This window comes from Monodelphis domestica, chromosome 7 (genome assembly GCF_027887165.1).
Source record: "Monodelphis domestica isolate mMonDom1 chromosome 7, mMonDom1.pri, whole genome shotgun sequence".
NCBI lineage: Eukaryota > Metazoa > Chordata > Mammalia > Didelphimorphia > Didelphidae > Monodelphis > Monodelphis domestica.
In genome coordinates, this window is record NC_077233.1 from 62,600,405 (window position 1) to 62,619,071 (window position 18,667).

General features: G+C 42.1%; 1 protein-coding gene across 1 annotated transcript in view; it reads left to right on the forward strand.

The window, feature by feature from the left end:
- The first annotated feature begins 7,180 nt into the window (after positions 1-7,180).
- Positions 7,181-18,667, forward strand: part of EEFSEC (eukaryotic elongation factor, selenocysteine-tRNA specific) — a 358,290-nt gene continuing 346,803 nt past the window's right edge. The window contains exon 1 of the mRNA XM_007500318.3: positions 7,181-7,616. Coding sequence (XP_007500380.2) covers positions 7,256-7,616 — 361 coding nt within the window. The 5' untranslated portion in view covers positions 7,181-7,255. The remainder of the gene's footprint in view (positions 7,617-18,667) is intronic.

Sequence of the window (18,667 nt, forward strand, 5' to 3'; positions counted from 1 at the left end):
CCCAAAGCAAGAAAAACAAAACCCTTTATACTTGTTTGGTCAATCAAAACAAATTTCTACATTGATTGACTTTACCCTAAAAAATATTTGGTCCATTCCACGCTGAGTTTTTCACTTCTTTGTCCGGAAGTGGGCATCTTGTTTTATCATTAGTACCCTAGAATCCTGGTTGATCATTACTTTTGCATTTAGCACAACAGTATTCCATCACATTTTTGTATCATAACTTATTCATCCATTTCTTAATATATGGGTATTTCCCTCAGCTTTCCATTCTCAAAAAGAACTATAAGTATTTTTGTACATTCTTAGGATTTATTTTGTTTAGGACTAAATCCTTCTTCAATCTACTTTCTAATTTCCCTTCCCTTCCTATTTCACTGTTGAATTAAATTTATTTCTGTATCCATCTGTGTGAGGATGGGTGTATTCTTTCTTTTTTTTTTTGGCCAGTTCAGATTCCAGCATCAGCCAACGCCCTCCACCCTCTCTTTGTTTATACACATGGTCACTAGTGCACTTTCGTTATGTCAAATAATTTCCCCTAAACTTCCTTTCCTTCTCTTCTCCCCCACAGTTTCTTCTCCCTTTCTCCATTTTTCTTTTTTCACTTTTTTTCAAACCTTCATCTTCTTCCTTGGAATTGATACTAAGTATCCGTTATAGGGCAGAAGAGCGGTAATGGCTAGGCATTAGGGTTAAGCAACTTGTCCAGGGTTGCACAGCTAGGAAGTATCTGAGACCACATTTGAACCCAGGATCTCCCATCTCTAGGCCTGGTTCTCAATCCATTGTGCCACCCAGCTACCACAGTTCTTTAGTTTTGAAAAGCTGTGGGAAAAATTCTGTCTTTTGATATGTTATAGTTGACCTCTTCCACAGTGGCTCCAGAAGAAGCACCTCAAGATGGAGCTGCTCCACCACCCTAGGAATCCACTTATCCCTAGCATTCTGGTATAACTTAGCAACCATTTCTGCCCAAATTCATCCTTCTTAGCTGTCTGGTCTTCCCCAGCAGTTCCTCATTTCATCACATTTGTGAAGGAGCTTTTGTTTGTCTGTAAAACCACTTTTGCCTTAGCATTACTCATCTTCCACTGTTGCCTTCATGTTGAAAGCATAAAAGATTCAACAGAGGATTTGGAAGACATCTTGTCTCTCTGCTTCTCAGCTTCAGTTTTGTATTTCTCAGCGTCCTGGGCCAAAAGCTTAGTGTCTTTTCTGTTCAGACATCCTTTGTCATTGGCGATGGTGATCTTATTCTCCTAGCTTATGTTCTTATCCACAGCAGATACATTGAAGGTGACCTGAAATCCATATTTCAATCTGAGAAACACCATTGGGACAAGGAGATTGCCCGTAAGCTCAAACTTAGCAAGCAGGTTGATATCCCTTGGCATTGCCTTATTATTTCCGAGGGAAAGAGACTCAGCATCCCAAAGCATCTAGTCTTGACTCTTTTCAGCTTTTTCACCAGAAAATATGGCAGTCTGGACAGCTGCCTCATAAGCAGCAGCCTCATTGCCAGAACTGATACCTTTTGTTAGTTCCCTGCCTTTGAAGAAGTCTTGCAGAAATTTCTAGATCTTAGGGATACAAGCAGAATCATCCACCAAGACAATGTTATAAATCTCTGACTGACCTGGTTTGGCATCCTTTAGGAACTTTTTCCATGAAGCTCAGTATGCTTAGCACTCAGTTCTTCAAAATGGCCATGGGTGGCATAAGTTGACACCTTCATAGAGGGAGTCATTCTCAGTGCCGGACTGGGTACTAGAAGAGATGGTATACTTCTTTCATATACCCAAGTGGTGCATAGCTGGTGAACAATTCTTTATTTTTTCCCCAATTACATGTAAAAACAATTTTTAGCATTTTAAAAAATTGAGTTCTAAATTCTCCCCCTTCATCCTTTCCTTCCCCCTCCCTGAGATTGTAAGCAATTTGATGTAGGTTATACATGTGTAATTATGCAATAGAATTCCCTACTAGTCAGTGGTAGAAGATACACATTAAAAAAACCCCACAAAGAAAATGAAGTGAAAAATGGCATTCTTTGATCTGCTTTCAGACTCCATCAATTCTTAATTTTCCGATCATGAGTCCTTTGGAATTATTTTGGATCATTGAGAATTCAGCCAATTTATGGCTGAACAACATACAATATTGCTGTTTCTATGTACCATGTTCTCCTGATTCTGCTCACTTCACTCTGCATCAGTTCATGTAAATCTTTTGTGATTTTTTTCTTTCTGAAATCCTCTTTTTTATCATTTCTTATAGCACAATTGTATTTTATAACCATCATATAGCATAACTTGTTCAGCCATTCCCCAGTTTCCAATTTTGATTGTCACAAAAAGCTGTTATATATTTTTTAAAAGTCTATTTATTCAATTAATTAATTAAGAATATTTTTCCATGGTTAAATGAATCATGTTCTTTTCTTCCCCCCCTTCCACCCCCTACCATAGCCAACAAGCAATTCCATTGGGTTTTACATGTGTCATTGATCAAGACTGTTATAAATATATATATATATATATTTTTTTTTTAATGAAAAGTTCCTTTTCCTTTTTAGATCTATTTGTGATTCAGACATGGTAGAACCACAGCATTTGTAAGTCTTCCCAATGGAAGTTTTGGCAATTTCTTTCATCTTGGTTAAGTCCACAGAATCTATTTCTTCTGGATGTAAGCTTTTGGTCTTCTCTGTTCCATTTAAACCTGAGACCTATCTGTTTCACTAACCACCATGAAAGGCCAATGATTCATGCCTGACAATTCATTGTACCATCAAATCTGTAACCAATTAAGCACTTGTCATTAAAGGCTGTTGATAGAGTTCATTGCAATTTGATTTTTGCAGTATTATCAATTAAATGTTCTGTATCAGTAAAGGTGTTATAGCTTGAGATGGTTGATTCTATTTCCTTAGTCATTAGTTCCACTTTCACATGTTGGAGGCTAATGAAGATTTAGAATAGTTGTATTTTGAGTCAATCATCTTGTCGTATTTGAACATAAAGAATTTATCCTTGTTTAATCCTTTATCATTGATCATTCAGGTTTATCTTTTTTTTTTATCCTTTTCACCCCTGGGTTTCTATTTCAAAGTTTCTCCACAGTTCTGGTGTTTTCATGGGGAATACTTAGAACTCTTCTATTTCATTAAAAATCAATTTTTTCCCCCTCTTGTAGCATTAGACTTTGTTGGGTAAGCTATTCTTGGCCATGAGTCCATATCCTTTGCCTTCTGGAATATAATATTTCAATTTCTCTGCTCCTTTATAATGGTGGCTGATAAATCAGTGTGAGTGCTCCTCAATACAGTCCTCAATACTTGAATTCTTTCTTTCTAGATGTTTGCAGTATTTTTCTTTGACCTTGAAGCTCTGAATTTTGGCTATGATATTCCTGGAAGTTTTCATTTTGGGATTTCTTTAAGGAGGTGACCAGTGGATTCCTTTTATTTCCACTTTGCTCTCTAGTTCTAAGAACCCTGGGCTTTTAAGGTCTGAGAGATATCTAGCCTCTTTTCTTTTCTTTTCTTTTCTTTTCTTTTCTTTTCTTTTCTTAAACCCTTACCTTCCGTCTTGGAGTCAATACTGTGTATTGGCTCCAAGGCAGAAGAGTGGTAAGGGCTAGGCAATGGGGGTCAAGTGACTTGCCCAGGGTCACACAGCTAGGAAGTGGCTGAAGCCAGATTTGAACCTAGGACCTGCCGTCTCTAGGACTGGTTCTCAATCCACTGAGCTACCCAGCTGCCCCCATCTAGCCTCTTTTCTTTTGGTCATGGCATGTGGATGAATTTTTTCTTTTTGATCTGTTTTTTTTTCTTCTAGGAGATAACTTACTTTTTTTACCCTTTTTTTTAATCCCACTTTTTGATAGTTTTGCTATTTCTTGGTGCCTCATGTAGTTATTGGCTTCTATTTGGTCCATTTAATTTTGAGGGAGTTTGTTTGGGCAAGGTTTTATATCTCTTGTGCCAAACTGTTAATTTCCTTTCTAATTATTTTTCCATAGCTCTCATTTCTTTTCCAATTTTTTCCTTAAATGTTCTCATTTATATTATATTATTATATTATATTATTATTATATTATAAAGTAATACATTTAAAAACATTTAATACTCTAGCTTCATCTCTTTTTTTTTTAAACCCTTACTTTCCATCTTAGAATCAATACTGTACATTGGTTCCAAGGCAGAAGAGTGGGAAGGGTTAGGCAATGGGGGTTAAGTGACTTGTCCAGTGTCACACTAGGAGGTATCTGAGGCCAGATTTGAATGTAGGACCTCCAGTTTCTAGGCCAGGCTTTCAATCCACTGAGCCAGCCAGCTTCCCCCTTGCTTCATCTCTTCCAGCAATTCTAGTTGAGTTTGTGCCCAAGCTGTGTTTTTCTCCAAAACACATTGCTTATAGTTATTTAGCAGTCATTGTCTTCTACTTTTGAGAATCTCTGCCATCATAGTGGGGTTCTTTTTTTGTTTGCCCATTCTTCCAGTACACTTTCTGACTTTGGGCTTGACTTTAGGTCTAGGTCTTGAGGCATTTTTGGAGGGAAAGTTTGGGCTGGTTTTGTTGCTGCTTTCTTGAGGTATTGAATGTTGAGTTATTTCAGAATTTTAGGGACAGGCTATGAACCTACAAACTTTTAGTGCTCCCAAAATGGTCTGACTCAGGGCAAAATCTGATTGCTACCCTCCTGGTCTGATCTCTGCACATTCCTGACCTGGGATTAGGTTTCAGCAAGAGTAGATAGTTCTAATGATACATAATGATGACCCAGTGGAACTGCTTGTCAGCTTTGGGAGGGGGAAGGAAAGAGCAGGGGCGGGGAGAGGGGGATCATGAATCATGTAACTATGGGAAAATATTATTAGTAAAGACCAAAAAAAAAAAAGAGTAGATGGTTCTGGGCAGTTAGGCGGTACAGTGGATAGAGTACTGGGTATGTGGTCAGAAGATGGTCTATTAAAATTTAGCCTCAGACACTAGCTGTGTGACCTGGCAAGTCACTTTGCCTCAGTTTTCTCATCTATAAAATGGGCTAGAGAAGGAAATATAAAACCATTCTAGTATCTTTGCCAAGAAAACCCCAAATGGGGGGCAGTTAGGTGGCTCAGTGGATAGAGATCCAGGTCTGGAGTTGGGAGAACCTGGGTTCAAATCTGGTCTCAGACACTTCCTAGTTGTGTGACCCTGAGCAAGTCAGTAAACCCTCATTGCCTAGCCCTTACCACTCTTCTGCCTTGGAACCAGTCCATAATATAGATTATCAGATAAAAGGTAAGGGTTGAAAAAAAGAAAAAAGAAAACCCCAAATGGGGTCATGAAAAGTCAGATACAATGCTGAGCCTAGCCCCCATCAGTCAGCTTGAAAGTTATTTTTTCAAACCCTTACCTTCTGTCTTAGAATTATTATTGCATATCAGTTTGGGATGGGGTCCTGTCTTGACCCATTTCACCATCTCTTTCTGGATGCTATTGCATTCCTTGTCTGATTCTGTGTTTAGTGTCTGAGGACTTCCCTTTCGGTGTCCCTAAACTGAACTGGGATGGACAAAGCTGACTTTTTCTGAATTTTCCTATCAGGATTTTATCTGGTGCATTTTCTAGACCTGTTAGGAATTTGTGGAGAACCACTTACTTCATTCCTTATCACTCTGCCATCTTTGCTCTGCCTCCTTGCTTTTGGATTCTTAACACTTTACATGGCACAGAATGGGCACTCAATACATACTTGTTGAGTTTCCATCCCCTTTGGGACATTTTCTGTTGCTCTCTCTAGTTAGTCAGTTAATGTGCATTTATCTAATTTTTTTTTATCATTTATCTAATTATCTAATGTGCACTTATCTAATTTACTTAATATGTGCCAGGCATGTACAGAGTACTGGGAATACATAAAAAAGTATAAACCAAATAGTTGCTGCTCTCAAGGAGCTCAGCCTAATGAAGGAGACAATATGAGAACAGCTATGTAGAAGTAATATTGTTATAATATATGATATAAACAATATAATCTATTATGCATTATGTATTAATAATATAGTATAAATACTATAATCTAGAAACACATTATATATACAATAGACTCTAATGTATACTATAATTATATCATATGCATATAAATATAATGTATATGGTTTTATCACATTATATATTATAGTATATATGCCACAATTGTATCATATATTATGCATACATGTATATGGTTTATTATTTATTACAAATTATAGCATACATGTATCCTATAATTGTATCATGCATTATACATATCTATTTGTTTTACATTACATGACATTATAGCACACATATATTATTATGTACATATATTCTAAATTATTATATATGTATATATCATAAAATTGTATGTTTATAATAAAAGTATACATAGTATATGTGCATATCATGCATATATGTATGTTTTACAATATGGTAGACATTATAGTATATATGCACACTGATTATATATAATATACGTATCTTAGTGTATATGGTTTTAGAATATATTCTACATTATAGTCTATCTGTATACTCTATAGCATGCATTATGCATACGTGCATATGTGTGTTTTAATTTTGTATTATAGGATATGATATGCAGTATTGTGCTAGATTATATTATTTATACCACAGTATACAGAGGGAAGGTGCTGCCATTAGGGGGAATCTAGCGACATCATTCAAGCGGATCTCGGTGCCTGAGAAGCCTGTTGGGAGGAACCGTTGCTCGGGGAAGCACTGGCCTTGGCGCCTCTTGGTTGGCCGTGTGACCCTGGCGAAGTCTTCTGGTTTCCGTCTGGTCCAGCTTTCTCATCTATGCAATGGGTCTGGGGCGCCCCCTCCCCCGCGCCCTGCAGTCTGTGTTGCCTGTTGGGTCTCTCAATTCCCGGCCATTACCCTCTTGTCAGTCAGAGCCCTTTGCCCACGCTGTAGAGCTCGGGAAATGAATGGCGGCCAACTTTGGCCACGGCACAGCCAATTAGTGGTTAAGTGGGCCGTTTCCTCCTCAATATCCCGACCCTTTAGGATAAAACAGCCCAGAGCAGGGCCTGCGGCCGGGACCAGAGATCCGCTGCCAGGCAGGGGGCTGGGCGGGTCTGCCAGGCCTGCTCCATCTGGACGCTGGGCCCCGGGGCGGGAGGGGCGGAGGCAGGGGCGGAACGGACGTGCCGGGGCTGCGCTGCCGCGGGGCCGTTTTGCGGGTGGGACCAGGTGGTCTCCCAGGCAGCGGGGGCAGCGCCATGGCCGGCCGGCGGGTGAACGTGAACGTGGGCGTCCTGGGCCACATCGACAGTGGCAAGACGGCCCTGGCGCGGGCGCTGAGCACCACGGCTTCCACGGCCGCCTTCGACAAGCAGCCGCAGAGCCGCGAGCGCGGTATCACCCTTGACCTGGGCTTCTCGTGCTTCTCGGTGCCTCTCCCGGCGCGACTGCAGCCGGGGCCGCCCCTACGCCCGCCCCCGGGGACCGCGCCAGCTGCTGCTGCCGCCGCCGCCGTCACTGCCACTGCCGAGACCCAGACCGAAGCCGAGGCCGGGCTGCTGCAGTTCACACTGGTGGACTGCCCCGGGCACGCCTCCCTCATCCGCACCATCATCGGCGGTAAGGGCGCGGGGCGGGGCCGGGTGGCGGGCGGGCAAGCCAGCCAGCAAGGGGGCCGCGCAGACCCGGAGCAAGCCGGGGGGTGGAGGTGGGGGAAGGGGCGGAGCAAACGAGGCCAGGCCCAGGAGCTGGGTTCAAATTCTGCCCCGGGCAGTGGAGCCTTCCGGTCTGGTCCACCCCCGATCAGACTGAAATGTGGGCGTACCACTCGATTGCCCAAGAAGTCGGTGCTGTCATTTCCCCTTTTTACAGAGAAGAAAATAGAGGATGACCAGAGTGAAGTGACTCACCTAGGGTCACACAGTTCAGAAAGGGTCCCGGGTTGGATTTGAACTCAGATCTTCCCAGTTCCAGGGCCATCCGTCCTGCTATCCAGCTATCCTCTACCATAGCACAGTACAGCCTAATCCGTGATAATTTAACTCATAACATGTAAGAACATGTAAGAGCACAGCAGGGTAGAAGGCAAGGGTAACAACAGAACACGCTGGGTGTAGTCGTCATCACATGGCAGAGCATGGCTGCCTATCAGAACACAGAACAGCACAGCACACAGTAAAGTCTGACAGCCAAAAACCTGACCGGTCCTGGGGTGGCTGTTGCCCTGGAACGTGCAGAACAGATCCTGCACATTGGCGTACGTATCGGCTGCCGTGCCGTACGTCAGACCTACATGTGCTGGAGCAGAGCACGCACGTGCGCGACGTGCCGGCCCCGCCCACGTTCCGCTGCAGTAGTGCGTATTAGGGCGCTGTGTCAGGCCATGGCGCAGCCCTGGGCAAGCTTTGGAGGCTTCCGCGGAAGGGGCTGCTCTCCGCGCTTCCCCGGGGCCACGGACAAGCCCTCCCTTTTCATGCGGGCTCCGGACTCTCCCTGCCAGGGAGCCCGGGCGCCTCACTCTAGCCCTGAGCCGAGGCTCGGCACCTGCCTGGCCGTTTCCCTTCTCCCTCTGATTTCTGGAGTAGGAAACAGAGGCCCAGGCCGGGTGAGAGCGGGCCTCCAGGCCCCCAGAGCTATCGCCTCCGCTGGAGGCCGGCTGCCTCCCGTGCTCTTCAGTGAGTCGTTCCCGGTCCAAGGGCTTCGGTCTCCTCCTCTCTGCAGTGAGGAGGGCCTTAGGTTGGACTCTGGGCTGTGTCGCTGGGCGGACTTTGAACCAAATGCGCCTCGGCCTCGGCCTCTTCTGGCTTCCGGGGAAGCAACGTACCTAGAGAGGGAGTCACTTCCCCTGTAGTTGGGGGTCTCCCTCCTGGCGCGCCTGTGCGTTGGTTCCTAGAGTCATTGGACCCACACGTGTGTGTTAATGTCGCCCGTGCTTGAGCAGCTGTCCCGCGGGCCTTCCAGGCGCCCAGTCCCTCTAGGAGCGACTTTCTCCTCACCCTCCCCGACGAGGACATGCATAGGGTTACCTGGGTATCCGCATGCCGTGTGAACACCAGCTGATGGGCCGGAGAGGCCTCTCAGAGCTGGTGGGCCCCGAGCTGAATGCAGGAGTCCCAAGCCTGGGAGTCAAGTTCAGAGGCTGTGTGATTGGGGCGAGGCGCTTGCCTTTTCTGGGCCTCGGGCTTCCCGGCTGTAAAAGGAGGGGTTGGGATAGTCCGCCTCCGAGCCTCCTCTGCTGCAGCCCTCTGGAGCAGGACAGGCCTGGCTCTCAGCAGCGCTGTAGAGCAGAAGCTATTTTCTTGCACCGCCCCCGCCGCACTTGTACTCCAGTAGGTCTGCACGTGCTTGGTCGGCATGTCCAATGGCCGGTAGGATCCCTGGAGATCGCTTAGTCCAGGCCCTTCAGGGAGCAGGACCTAATTCAGTGGGGAGCTCGGAGGGAGCTCTGGCCCGGGGACAGAGGCTGGCTGGAGCTGAATTGGGCTTGGCTAATGCCCGCGTATTCATGGCTGCTTAGTCAGCTGTGAGGTGTGGAACTAACAAGGGCACCAGGAGGCCGGAGGTCGAACAGGAAGTGCAAGGCAAAGCGGGACGATTCTCCGGTACCTCCTCCCATCATCCTTGACCAGGAGTCCCACCAGAAGTTGATGATCCTGCCTTACACCCTGGGCAGTGGGGCGAGAGCAGGGCCTAAGAGAGGGCCCAGGCCAGTGAAGAGAGCACCGGATCGGAGCTTCAGGCCCTGCTTTGACAAGTCACTTAGAACCTCAGTTTTGTCTTCTGGCCACTGAAGATTGAGTAGATAGATAGCTGCTATGCGGGGCCGTGGAGAGGCTTGTGAGGCGAAGATGCTTTGGAGTTGTGCAGCTCTATCGGGGCGAGGCGGCGGGAAGATGGATGCCGTTCCTTCGGGGAGAGGGCTTCCATGCAAACATGAAATGGTTAGAGAGTAACGTCCAAGCACGTGTAGAGTAATGGCGTGTGAGAATACGAGATCAGCCCGACGTCGCGTCAGCCTGGAAGGCTTGCAGAGGAGGGAAGCGAAGGCTCCCGTGAAGAGAGGGCTCATTGGTGGTCTTCGCCATGGCCTGGAGACAAAGGAGTAGCCAGGCCAGCATTCCCTGCACAACCCTTGGTACGACACGATAGAACTCTTTACACTGAATAGTTATCATGAAACTTGGGAAAGGAAGAAGATTTCCAAGCTTTGACTGGCCCATTCATTTCAAGCAAAAGTCGTTGCAACAAGATTTCATGACCACAGATGAATTTGAGCATTTGACCATGTAGTATTTCCTAAATCTGCCTCTTCTGCCCGTGTTCACACTAGATTCCCATAGTTCAGGCCCATATTATCCCTTACGTTGGCTGTCGGCGTAGTCTCCTGCCTGGCCTCCTTGCCTTCTTCTCTAGGTCATCCCTGGGGGACCTGCCTCCTTGTTCATGGGCCAGGGCAGCTCCTTCCTTGATCTTAGTCTTTCCTCAACTCTGCATGTCATCTAGTCGAGTGTCCGCCGGTTTGTTAGTCGACCTTGTTACTTAGTTCTGCCCTGGCACCTTACATTGGCCCAGTGAGAATGGGCTGGTTCTGTAACCCTTCTGCTGAGTTGCTTCATCTGGGAAATAGACAAAATACTTGGATTGCCTATTTCACAGCCTTCTGAAGAAATCTATAGTATTTACTGTAAAATACAATGCAAGTGTGAGCTATTGTTAGGATTTCCTAAATAAACACAAACTATCTTGTTTGGCATTTAAGGCTCTTCATAGTCAGGCTTTTCCTGAAATTTCCAGTCTTATCTTCTATCACTTCCTTTCAAGCTCCTGAGTTCTGATCAGACTGAGCTTATTGCCAATTCTTTCTTTTTTTTCTTTTCTTTTTAAAAAAAATTTATTCTAGCCTCTTACCAACCACACGCTTGCTTCTTAGGTTTGCAATGGATTCCGTTTAACAAACATTTACTAACATCCCTGATGATGGTGATGATAGCTGATACTCATGAAATGCTGGCACTTTGTAAAGGTTCAAATCTTGCCATTGACACTTAATACCTGTGTGGCCTTGGACAAGTCATTCATCTACCTTAGACCTCAGTTTCTTCATATGTAACTGGATTAGATGCCTCCAGCTCTAGGTCTGTGATCCTTTGACTTTACCCTTCAATTTGTTCTTTAACCAGCTTTGTGAGATAGGTGCTATGAGTGTTATTGTCCCCATTTTTAATGGATGAGAAAATGAACTTAGATGATAAATGACTTATCAGTGATCACACAGATATTAACTGTCAGAGGAAGAATTCCAGTCCAGATCTTTCCTCAATACCATAATGGTTCCATACTGTATATAAAGCTCTGTTCTAGGTTCTAAATTATGTATGAAATTCAAATAAATCTTGGTTCTTTTAGAGCTTTTAGTATGGTGGGGGAATATAACATATACACATAACTCAATACAAAAATCCTGATCTTTTAATATCTTTTTTGAAATCTTCCTTCTTCAGAAAGCACAGGATTAAGTAAACATTTATCTAGTACCCACTATGTTAGGCACTGTCCTTTTACAAATATTACAAATCTCATTTGATCCTCACAACAACCCTGCCAGGTAGGTATAAAATCCCCATTTTACAATTGAGGAAACTCAGGCAAACCCGAGTGTTAAAATGACTTGCCTGGGATCACTCATACAAGCCAGTGTCTGAGGCTGGCTTTGAACTCAGGCCTTCCTGACTCCAATTATAGTGTCACCACTACAATACCAGTTGTCAAGATCTACCTCAACTGCCAACTCCTCTGTGAAGCCTTTCTTGATACTTTAAATATCTCCCTCCTCCAATTTCTCATATCACTGCCTTCTCTTAGGTACTTGTAATCTAACTTGTGTCTTAGTGATTTGTGTTTGTGCCCTTTCCCTAGATTATTAGCCCCCTGTGTGGTTAAGAGGCTTTTGCACTTTTGTGTCTTCCATCGTTCCTAGGACAGAGCAGGGCATGTGTCAGTAGCCACATCTTTTTTTGGGGTCCAATTGGATTGCAATGGTGTTTAACCTATAGCACCTTTTTAAAGGGAACAGATTCTTCCTACTGCCAAAGTGCTCTGCTCATGAATTCCTCTTGATCTTTTTTTTTTCTTCTCTATGGTGATATATCATGAGAGACTTTCTATTCAGATTAAGTTTTAGTATGTAGTCTGGTTGAACTAGGATTCTTGCACTATGTGCATTTTCTCTGCTTTTCTTTAAGTAGATTAATTTTCTGTCTTCCTTTACAGGGAAATGGTTGAAAAGCTGAAAATTCCCTTTATACTTTTTAGTTATCTACAGCATTGGAGGAATTTCAAGAGAACATAGGTAAATGAAATGTTGCAGTAATCCCAAACTTCTTGGTAAACATTAACTTCTTGAAATTCTGAACTTTTAAAGGGACAATAATAAAAGCTCGAATTTGAGTATATGAGTTTGCAGAAATAAAGATAATCAATTTCTTCTTTTTTTTAAACCCTTACCTCCCATCTTAGAATCAACACTATGTGTTGGTTCTCAGGCAGAAGAGAGTAGGGTTAGGCAATGAGGTGACTTGCCCAGAGTCGCACACACAGTTAAGAGGTGTGTGTGAGGTCTGATTTGAACCCAGGACCTCCTAACTCCAGGCCTGGTGCTCTATCCACTGCCCTGCCTATTTGCCCTCAAACTTTTTAAAAAAACATTTTGATAATTGTATTTCAATGCAAGATTTTGTTTTATGCATTTAAGAACATGATTCTGAGCAGAGTTCCATAGGCTTCACCAGACTACCCAAAAGAAAGGTTAATATCCTCGGTTTGAGTGATTTTTTTTTTTAATGGAGTAATCTTTGGGACCCTTGTGAGATGATAAAACTTACCTAAAAAGGCTTCCAGAGCAGATTACCTCAAATATTGTATAATGAGGAGATCTTATCCTTGTTGTTGCATGAGAGGTGGCTGTGGAAAAGTGGAAGTGATATTGGATAAGAAGACATGAGATCTAGTCTTGGCCTTGGTGCCTATTAGAGTTTTGATCTTGTTACTTCCTTTCTTTGGATCTCAGTTTTGCAGGATCCTCTCTGCAAAATGAGTGGAGTGGATGAGATGGTCTTTGATGTTCATTCTTGCTGTAAATTTTAATGTATCTTTGAACTTATTCTGTCTCAAAATTAAAACTATATTTATGTAATGGGAAAAAATATAAAGCATTTTAATAAAAACAATTTAAAAGTTTTTAACATTGCTAGCTATCATAGTTTTTTTTAACCTACCTAGAATTTATAGGGAATATTTTTGGCTGAAATTTTAGCACTAATTTGTGGAGAATGAAAATAGTAATTCTTCTAATTAGCATGGCCTTGATCCAGATTTTTATTTGATTAATTTATTTTAGAGAATACATTTTTAAAGGTTGTAGCTTTTGTAATGAACAATCTAAACACTCAGGTAGGGGTGAGGGATTTAGAGTCATTCTTAATTTGACTCCAGCTGGGAAGAAGAGGTCCCAAACTCTGTTATCCTGGCCTTGAAATTGACAACATTTTGGTGGCTGCTGGGCTAAAACAGCTGATTGTCTTTGGATCTTTTGTACTTATTGTTAACAAACAGCTCACCTGCCTGCTAGCCAGGGTTTTCCCAAATAGGAGCCTCTCTCTGCCTCCTGCTTTGCCTTCCCCCTATTTTGAGATCTCTGGGCATGGGCAGAAGCCCCTGAGCATAAACTGATGAGAGTAGATAAAATCTACAAAAAGGCACATTAGTCTAATCCTGTGGTCCTGCTTATGGGAAAAATAAGTAAATATATCAGAGATTTTAAATAATCGTGGGAGAGAGTCTACTTTGCTTTTACTGAATAACTGAAGCCCTTTACATTAGCATTGGAAAAGTACCTATCCATTCAGATCATGGGGTATGTCCTGTTAAAGGTCAGTTGTCTGTCTTCCAGGTATCAGTATGTCTTTTTAGACAAAATAATGTTTAACTGAGCTCATTTTATTCCTCAAAGATTGCTCTTTTATTCCCTTCTTTGTCTCAGATGATACGCAGCTCTGAGGCCTGCTGACAAAGCTTTGTAGGGGAGAAAGAGTGATGAAGCTTTTGGTCAGTATAGAGCAAAGATTCGCAGTTCAGAACAGCTGAAATCCCGAACACCAAATACCTCTCAGGTCTTTGTTTTGTATGTGTAAAAGGGACAATTGTTTAGTTGTTTCATACTCTTTGTGACCCATTTGAGGTTTCCTTGGCAAAGATACCTGAATGGTTTGCCATTTCCTTCTCTTGCTTATTTTACAGATGAGGAAACTGAGGCAAACAGTTAAGTGATTTGTTCAGGGTCACACATCTAGTAAGTACGTGTCTGAGTCCAGATCTGAACTTAGAAAGATGAGTCTTCTGACTGCAGGTTCAGTGCACTATCCTCTGCACCACCTAGCTGTGTTCCTTTCTGATAATCAGCACAATTTTAAGAACTATACTATAGAGTGGGTCATTTGAAGATTATCCATCAAGTACTCTTTTTCATGAGACTTTGTGTCAGAACATAATAAAATATATTTGATATTCAATTATAGCATGCATAGGAATTTATCTTAAGATACTTTAAAAATGATGTCATAGAGCATTAAAGCTGGACTGCCTCTGCCCATCTTGAAATCTCTGTCTCAGAAGAGGAAACAGGCTTCTATAGGGGAGGGCCCTGAGCTAATGAAGTGCAGCTCTGTTGGCTCTCAGGCCATCGCTCGTTACTCTGTCCTTCACATTCAGACCTGTTACCTCTCTTTTTCTCCCAGCCTTAAGATGCATGGCCCAGTATTTCCATCTGGGAACACATGGGCCTAGTCTTATTCAAGGGCACATACTTCCCTTCCCTTGGGGATCTGCTGCTTTAGAGCTCCACCTCCTAGTGAAGGGAGGATTTTAATTTTTCCTTATATTACTCCTTACTAAATCTCATTACTGCCAATAGGAGGTATGTGTGCAGTAGAAAGTAGATGTTTTTCATGTTAGAGTGAACGTTCCATCCCTTTCTGTAGTGCCATGTCAGACTTGAAAGTGGCCTTGGTTTCCTTAGAAGTTTGCTGCCTTTTGGTTGTCACTAGGTTCCAGAATTCATTTTGTTTGCATGCATATAGCTTTTTCTGGTGCAGGGCAGTGGATGACCTTGCTATACTTTTGATGACATTTCCTGAACAGGACCTCATTGGAGCTGAAACCCTCGGTTTAAATTAATGCAGAATATTTGAGCAGGAACCAAAACAAGAAAAATGAAAGCAGGTAGTCATATTTCATTCTGTTTGGGTACATTTTTCTTCTTATGGGGCTTGCCCTTGAGAACAAAACATATCAAGTGTTAAATCAAAGAATTTTTTAGAGTCATGCTATGAATAGAAAATAATGTAAAGATGTTTGCTGTTTTTGAGGTTGGGTGTTTAGCTGGAAGGTTAGAATCAAAGTCAGAAGGAAATCAGAAATAGCTTTTTAAACCATAGTAATACCAATTACATTGAAAGTTTTCATTTTAATACCAACTTTCTGTTTTATCCTTTACATTTCTTGGATTGTACACAAGCCTTAAGCCTATCTTTTCCAGGATACAATAACATTTGCACAAGCCTTCTTGAGAATTACAGATAGTTCTTACTTTGCCTAAAATTGACATTACAGAAATTTGACTTTATATAAAGAGTTAGGAAAGAAATATACATTCCCCCCAAAACACCTATGTTAACTTTACTGACAATATTATGTGCTCTCTCTCTTTCTCTCCCCCTCCTGTTCTCCCGCTTTCCCACTCTCCCTCTCCCTCCCTCTCTACTTTTGCCCTCCACTCAATGCTCTGTGATTTCCTACCCTTACCCCTCAAAAAAACCCCTAAAATAAAAATCTCCAAGTAAAAGCAGAACACTGCCACTGCCACCATGGTTGAATAGGGAATTTAGCTTGAGACTTCCAGTGTGTGCACCTGCCACCCTCCTTCCCCCTGGGCATCTCTCTAACTTGTGTGCCTTTTTTTTTTGTCCCTCCAAGCTCCACATGGCTGGCCCTGGCTCTGGCTTGTTTGCCCTCCTGTTTTCTTCTCTGGTCCTTGCCCCAGACCTCTCCGTGTTTTTGAACTGTGTCCCAGCCCTCTCCCTCCACTGGCCTAGGGCCCCTTTCTTGTCTTCCTCTTTTCTTCCTTCCCTACTTCTATGGGCAAATTCACTTTATATAGTGGTCTTTAGTACAATTCACTTACATAAAGTGAGAATAGTCTGTATGTACAAATTATCTCTTTCTCCTTTCCTTCCCTCTCTCCCAGCTTCCATCAGACCTTGAGGTAGATGATTTCTATTTATGGGTTTCTCTTTACCAAAGTCTATGATTTTATTAAAACAGTGACATTTGTAGTCAGCTATGGCTTTCCTGTTCTTGATGCCCACATAGTTGTGGTGATAAGATATAGTATTCATCTACAAAGTTTTCTGGGTGACTTGAATGGATAGTATAATCTTTTCCTTTGTAGGCAGGGTGTAGAGTCTTTTTTCCTCTTTCCTCTTTCTGGACTTGGACCTCAGATCTTACTTGGCTGTGCAGCTGGTAGGGGAATTGCCACTTAAGGTAATGTAATTCTTGCCAAACACTTTATGATACATTCTCTACTCTTACAGAATTGAACTCTGCGTAGTCATTGTTTTGAGAAGAGATAGAAGTCAATCTCTTGTGAACAGTAGTGACTGTTGTATTTTCCACAGATTTGGGTGTTTGGCTGTGAATTAGAGGGCTTAGATTGGAATCCTGACTCTGTTTCTTACTATTTGTGTGCTCTTGGACAAATACCAGTGTTTGGACTCAGTAAGACCTTTCCAATGCCATGTAACATTGGGCAAGTCATTTAAACTCTTAACTCAAAAATGGAGAGAACCAACCTCACAGAGCTATTTTGAGAATGAAATGAGGTAACAGATATAAAGACTTCGCAAATTTGAAAATGCTCTTTATGTGTAGGCTACTTATTTCTGTCAGTATCTCTGTAAAATCAAGAGTTTGGACTAGATGCTTTCTGAGGTTTCTTCCAACTGCTAAGATGATGAATTTCCTTGATACCTCTGAGTTACCAGTAAATTCAGAAAAGATTAGGATATAATCAGGTCTCTTTGGACCTGTAATCTGTTTGCTCCTTTAAAAGGTAGGCAAGCCTTTCTAATGAAAAATCATTTATTAAGCACTTACTCTATGCTAAAAGAATTGTGTTAAAGCCTTAGGGATACAAATTTAAAAGCAGAGAAAGTTCCTGCCATCAAAGATCTCCCATTCAGGAGGTCAGGAGTTACCAGTTACCAGTCAGATGGAAAGGTTCCTTGAACTTTAAAGTGTGGAGGCAAAAGCACATACAAGCTGTGGGAAAGGAAGAGGAAGAAAGGGATGAGAAGATTTAATTCTGGGGAGAATTGGAAATGGATGAACCCTAGCTTGGCCCAATAAATACCATCTCTCTTTTTTGTCCATTCCTGCTTTCCTTGGACTTTGAAACTATATCAGCATCATAAGGAAAACTGTGGCTTCTGTTTCTGTTATATTTTCAATTAGATTATTTTTTGCTTTTTTTTCCTTTGTCAATTTCACTTTCTTATATCTTAAGATTATTTGCCCAGCATTGCTTCAGAGTTTTCTTTGTTGGATGGATGATGAGAGAGGTGAGTGGAACATTTAATGGCAGTGATTCTTCCTTGGCAGAAGAAAAAACAACTTTTTCTCCTTGAGGAACTTGACTTTACCTCTTTTCCTATCTCTTATGTTATGATGGTGATACTTCTCTTGCTTTGGTGCCTTCAGGAAGACTAAAGTAATTTCTTTTCCTAACCTACTTCCTGAGGATGTTTATTTGGGAGCACATACACACAGGTGCTACTTAAAGATAAACTAACATTTTTTCCTCTTAAAATTATTACCTGAATTTTTAGAGTTGTCTCAGTCTGCCTTAAGAGGTTGCTTTATCTGGTTCTATCAACTTCCTGGACCATTAGCATAACTTTATTCCAGAGAACTTGAAGTCACTCAAACCTTAGGTTCCATACTCAAGGTCATATTGTGCTGGGGTCCTGATCTTCAGATACTCCCTTCCTGCACCCTTTTAAAGGAAAATTGCTTCTCTTGTAGTTATCCTATCTGTATAAACTTAATAGCCATTATTAGAGACCCTTGAAATAACTCTTGAATTTTCTCTTGTTTAGCAGTTCAAATTTATCATTCTATTAGATCCTCAGAGCAAGCCTTTGAAGTAGACAGCATAAGTATTACCTCAGTTTTTAAACAGAATGGTTAGTGATTTCACCAATTTTACATGAGTCAAGAACTAAAACTCTTTTTGTTTTGATTTATAATCTAATGGTCTTTATTTTCCAATGTGCTGGAAATGTCAGAATATTCCTTATTTACCAAATTGACCCTGTGGACTCTGTGAGGATGAGCCAGGGTGACTTGAGGAAATAAATAGAAATTCATAGTGGATGTTTAAGACAGGGCCAGACCTAATATTGAGTTAGGGTCAGAACACTTCTCTACTACGGTTGTTAAGTAATGATTTGGTCAGGCATATGCTATAGGCCAAGAATAGATTTTCTAATTTAGGCCATTAACTAAGGGAAAAAATAATTTTAGAGCTTTAGGTAAATATTTCACTAACTTAAAGC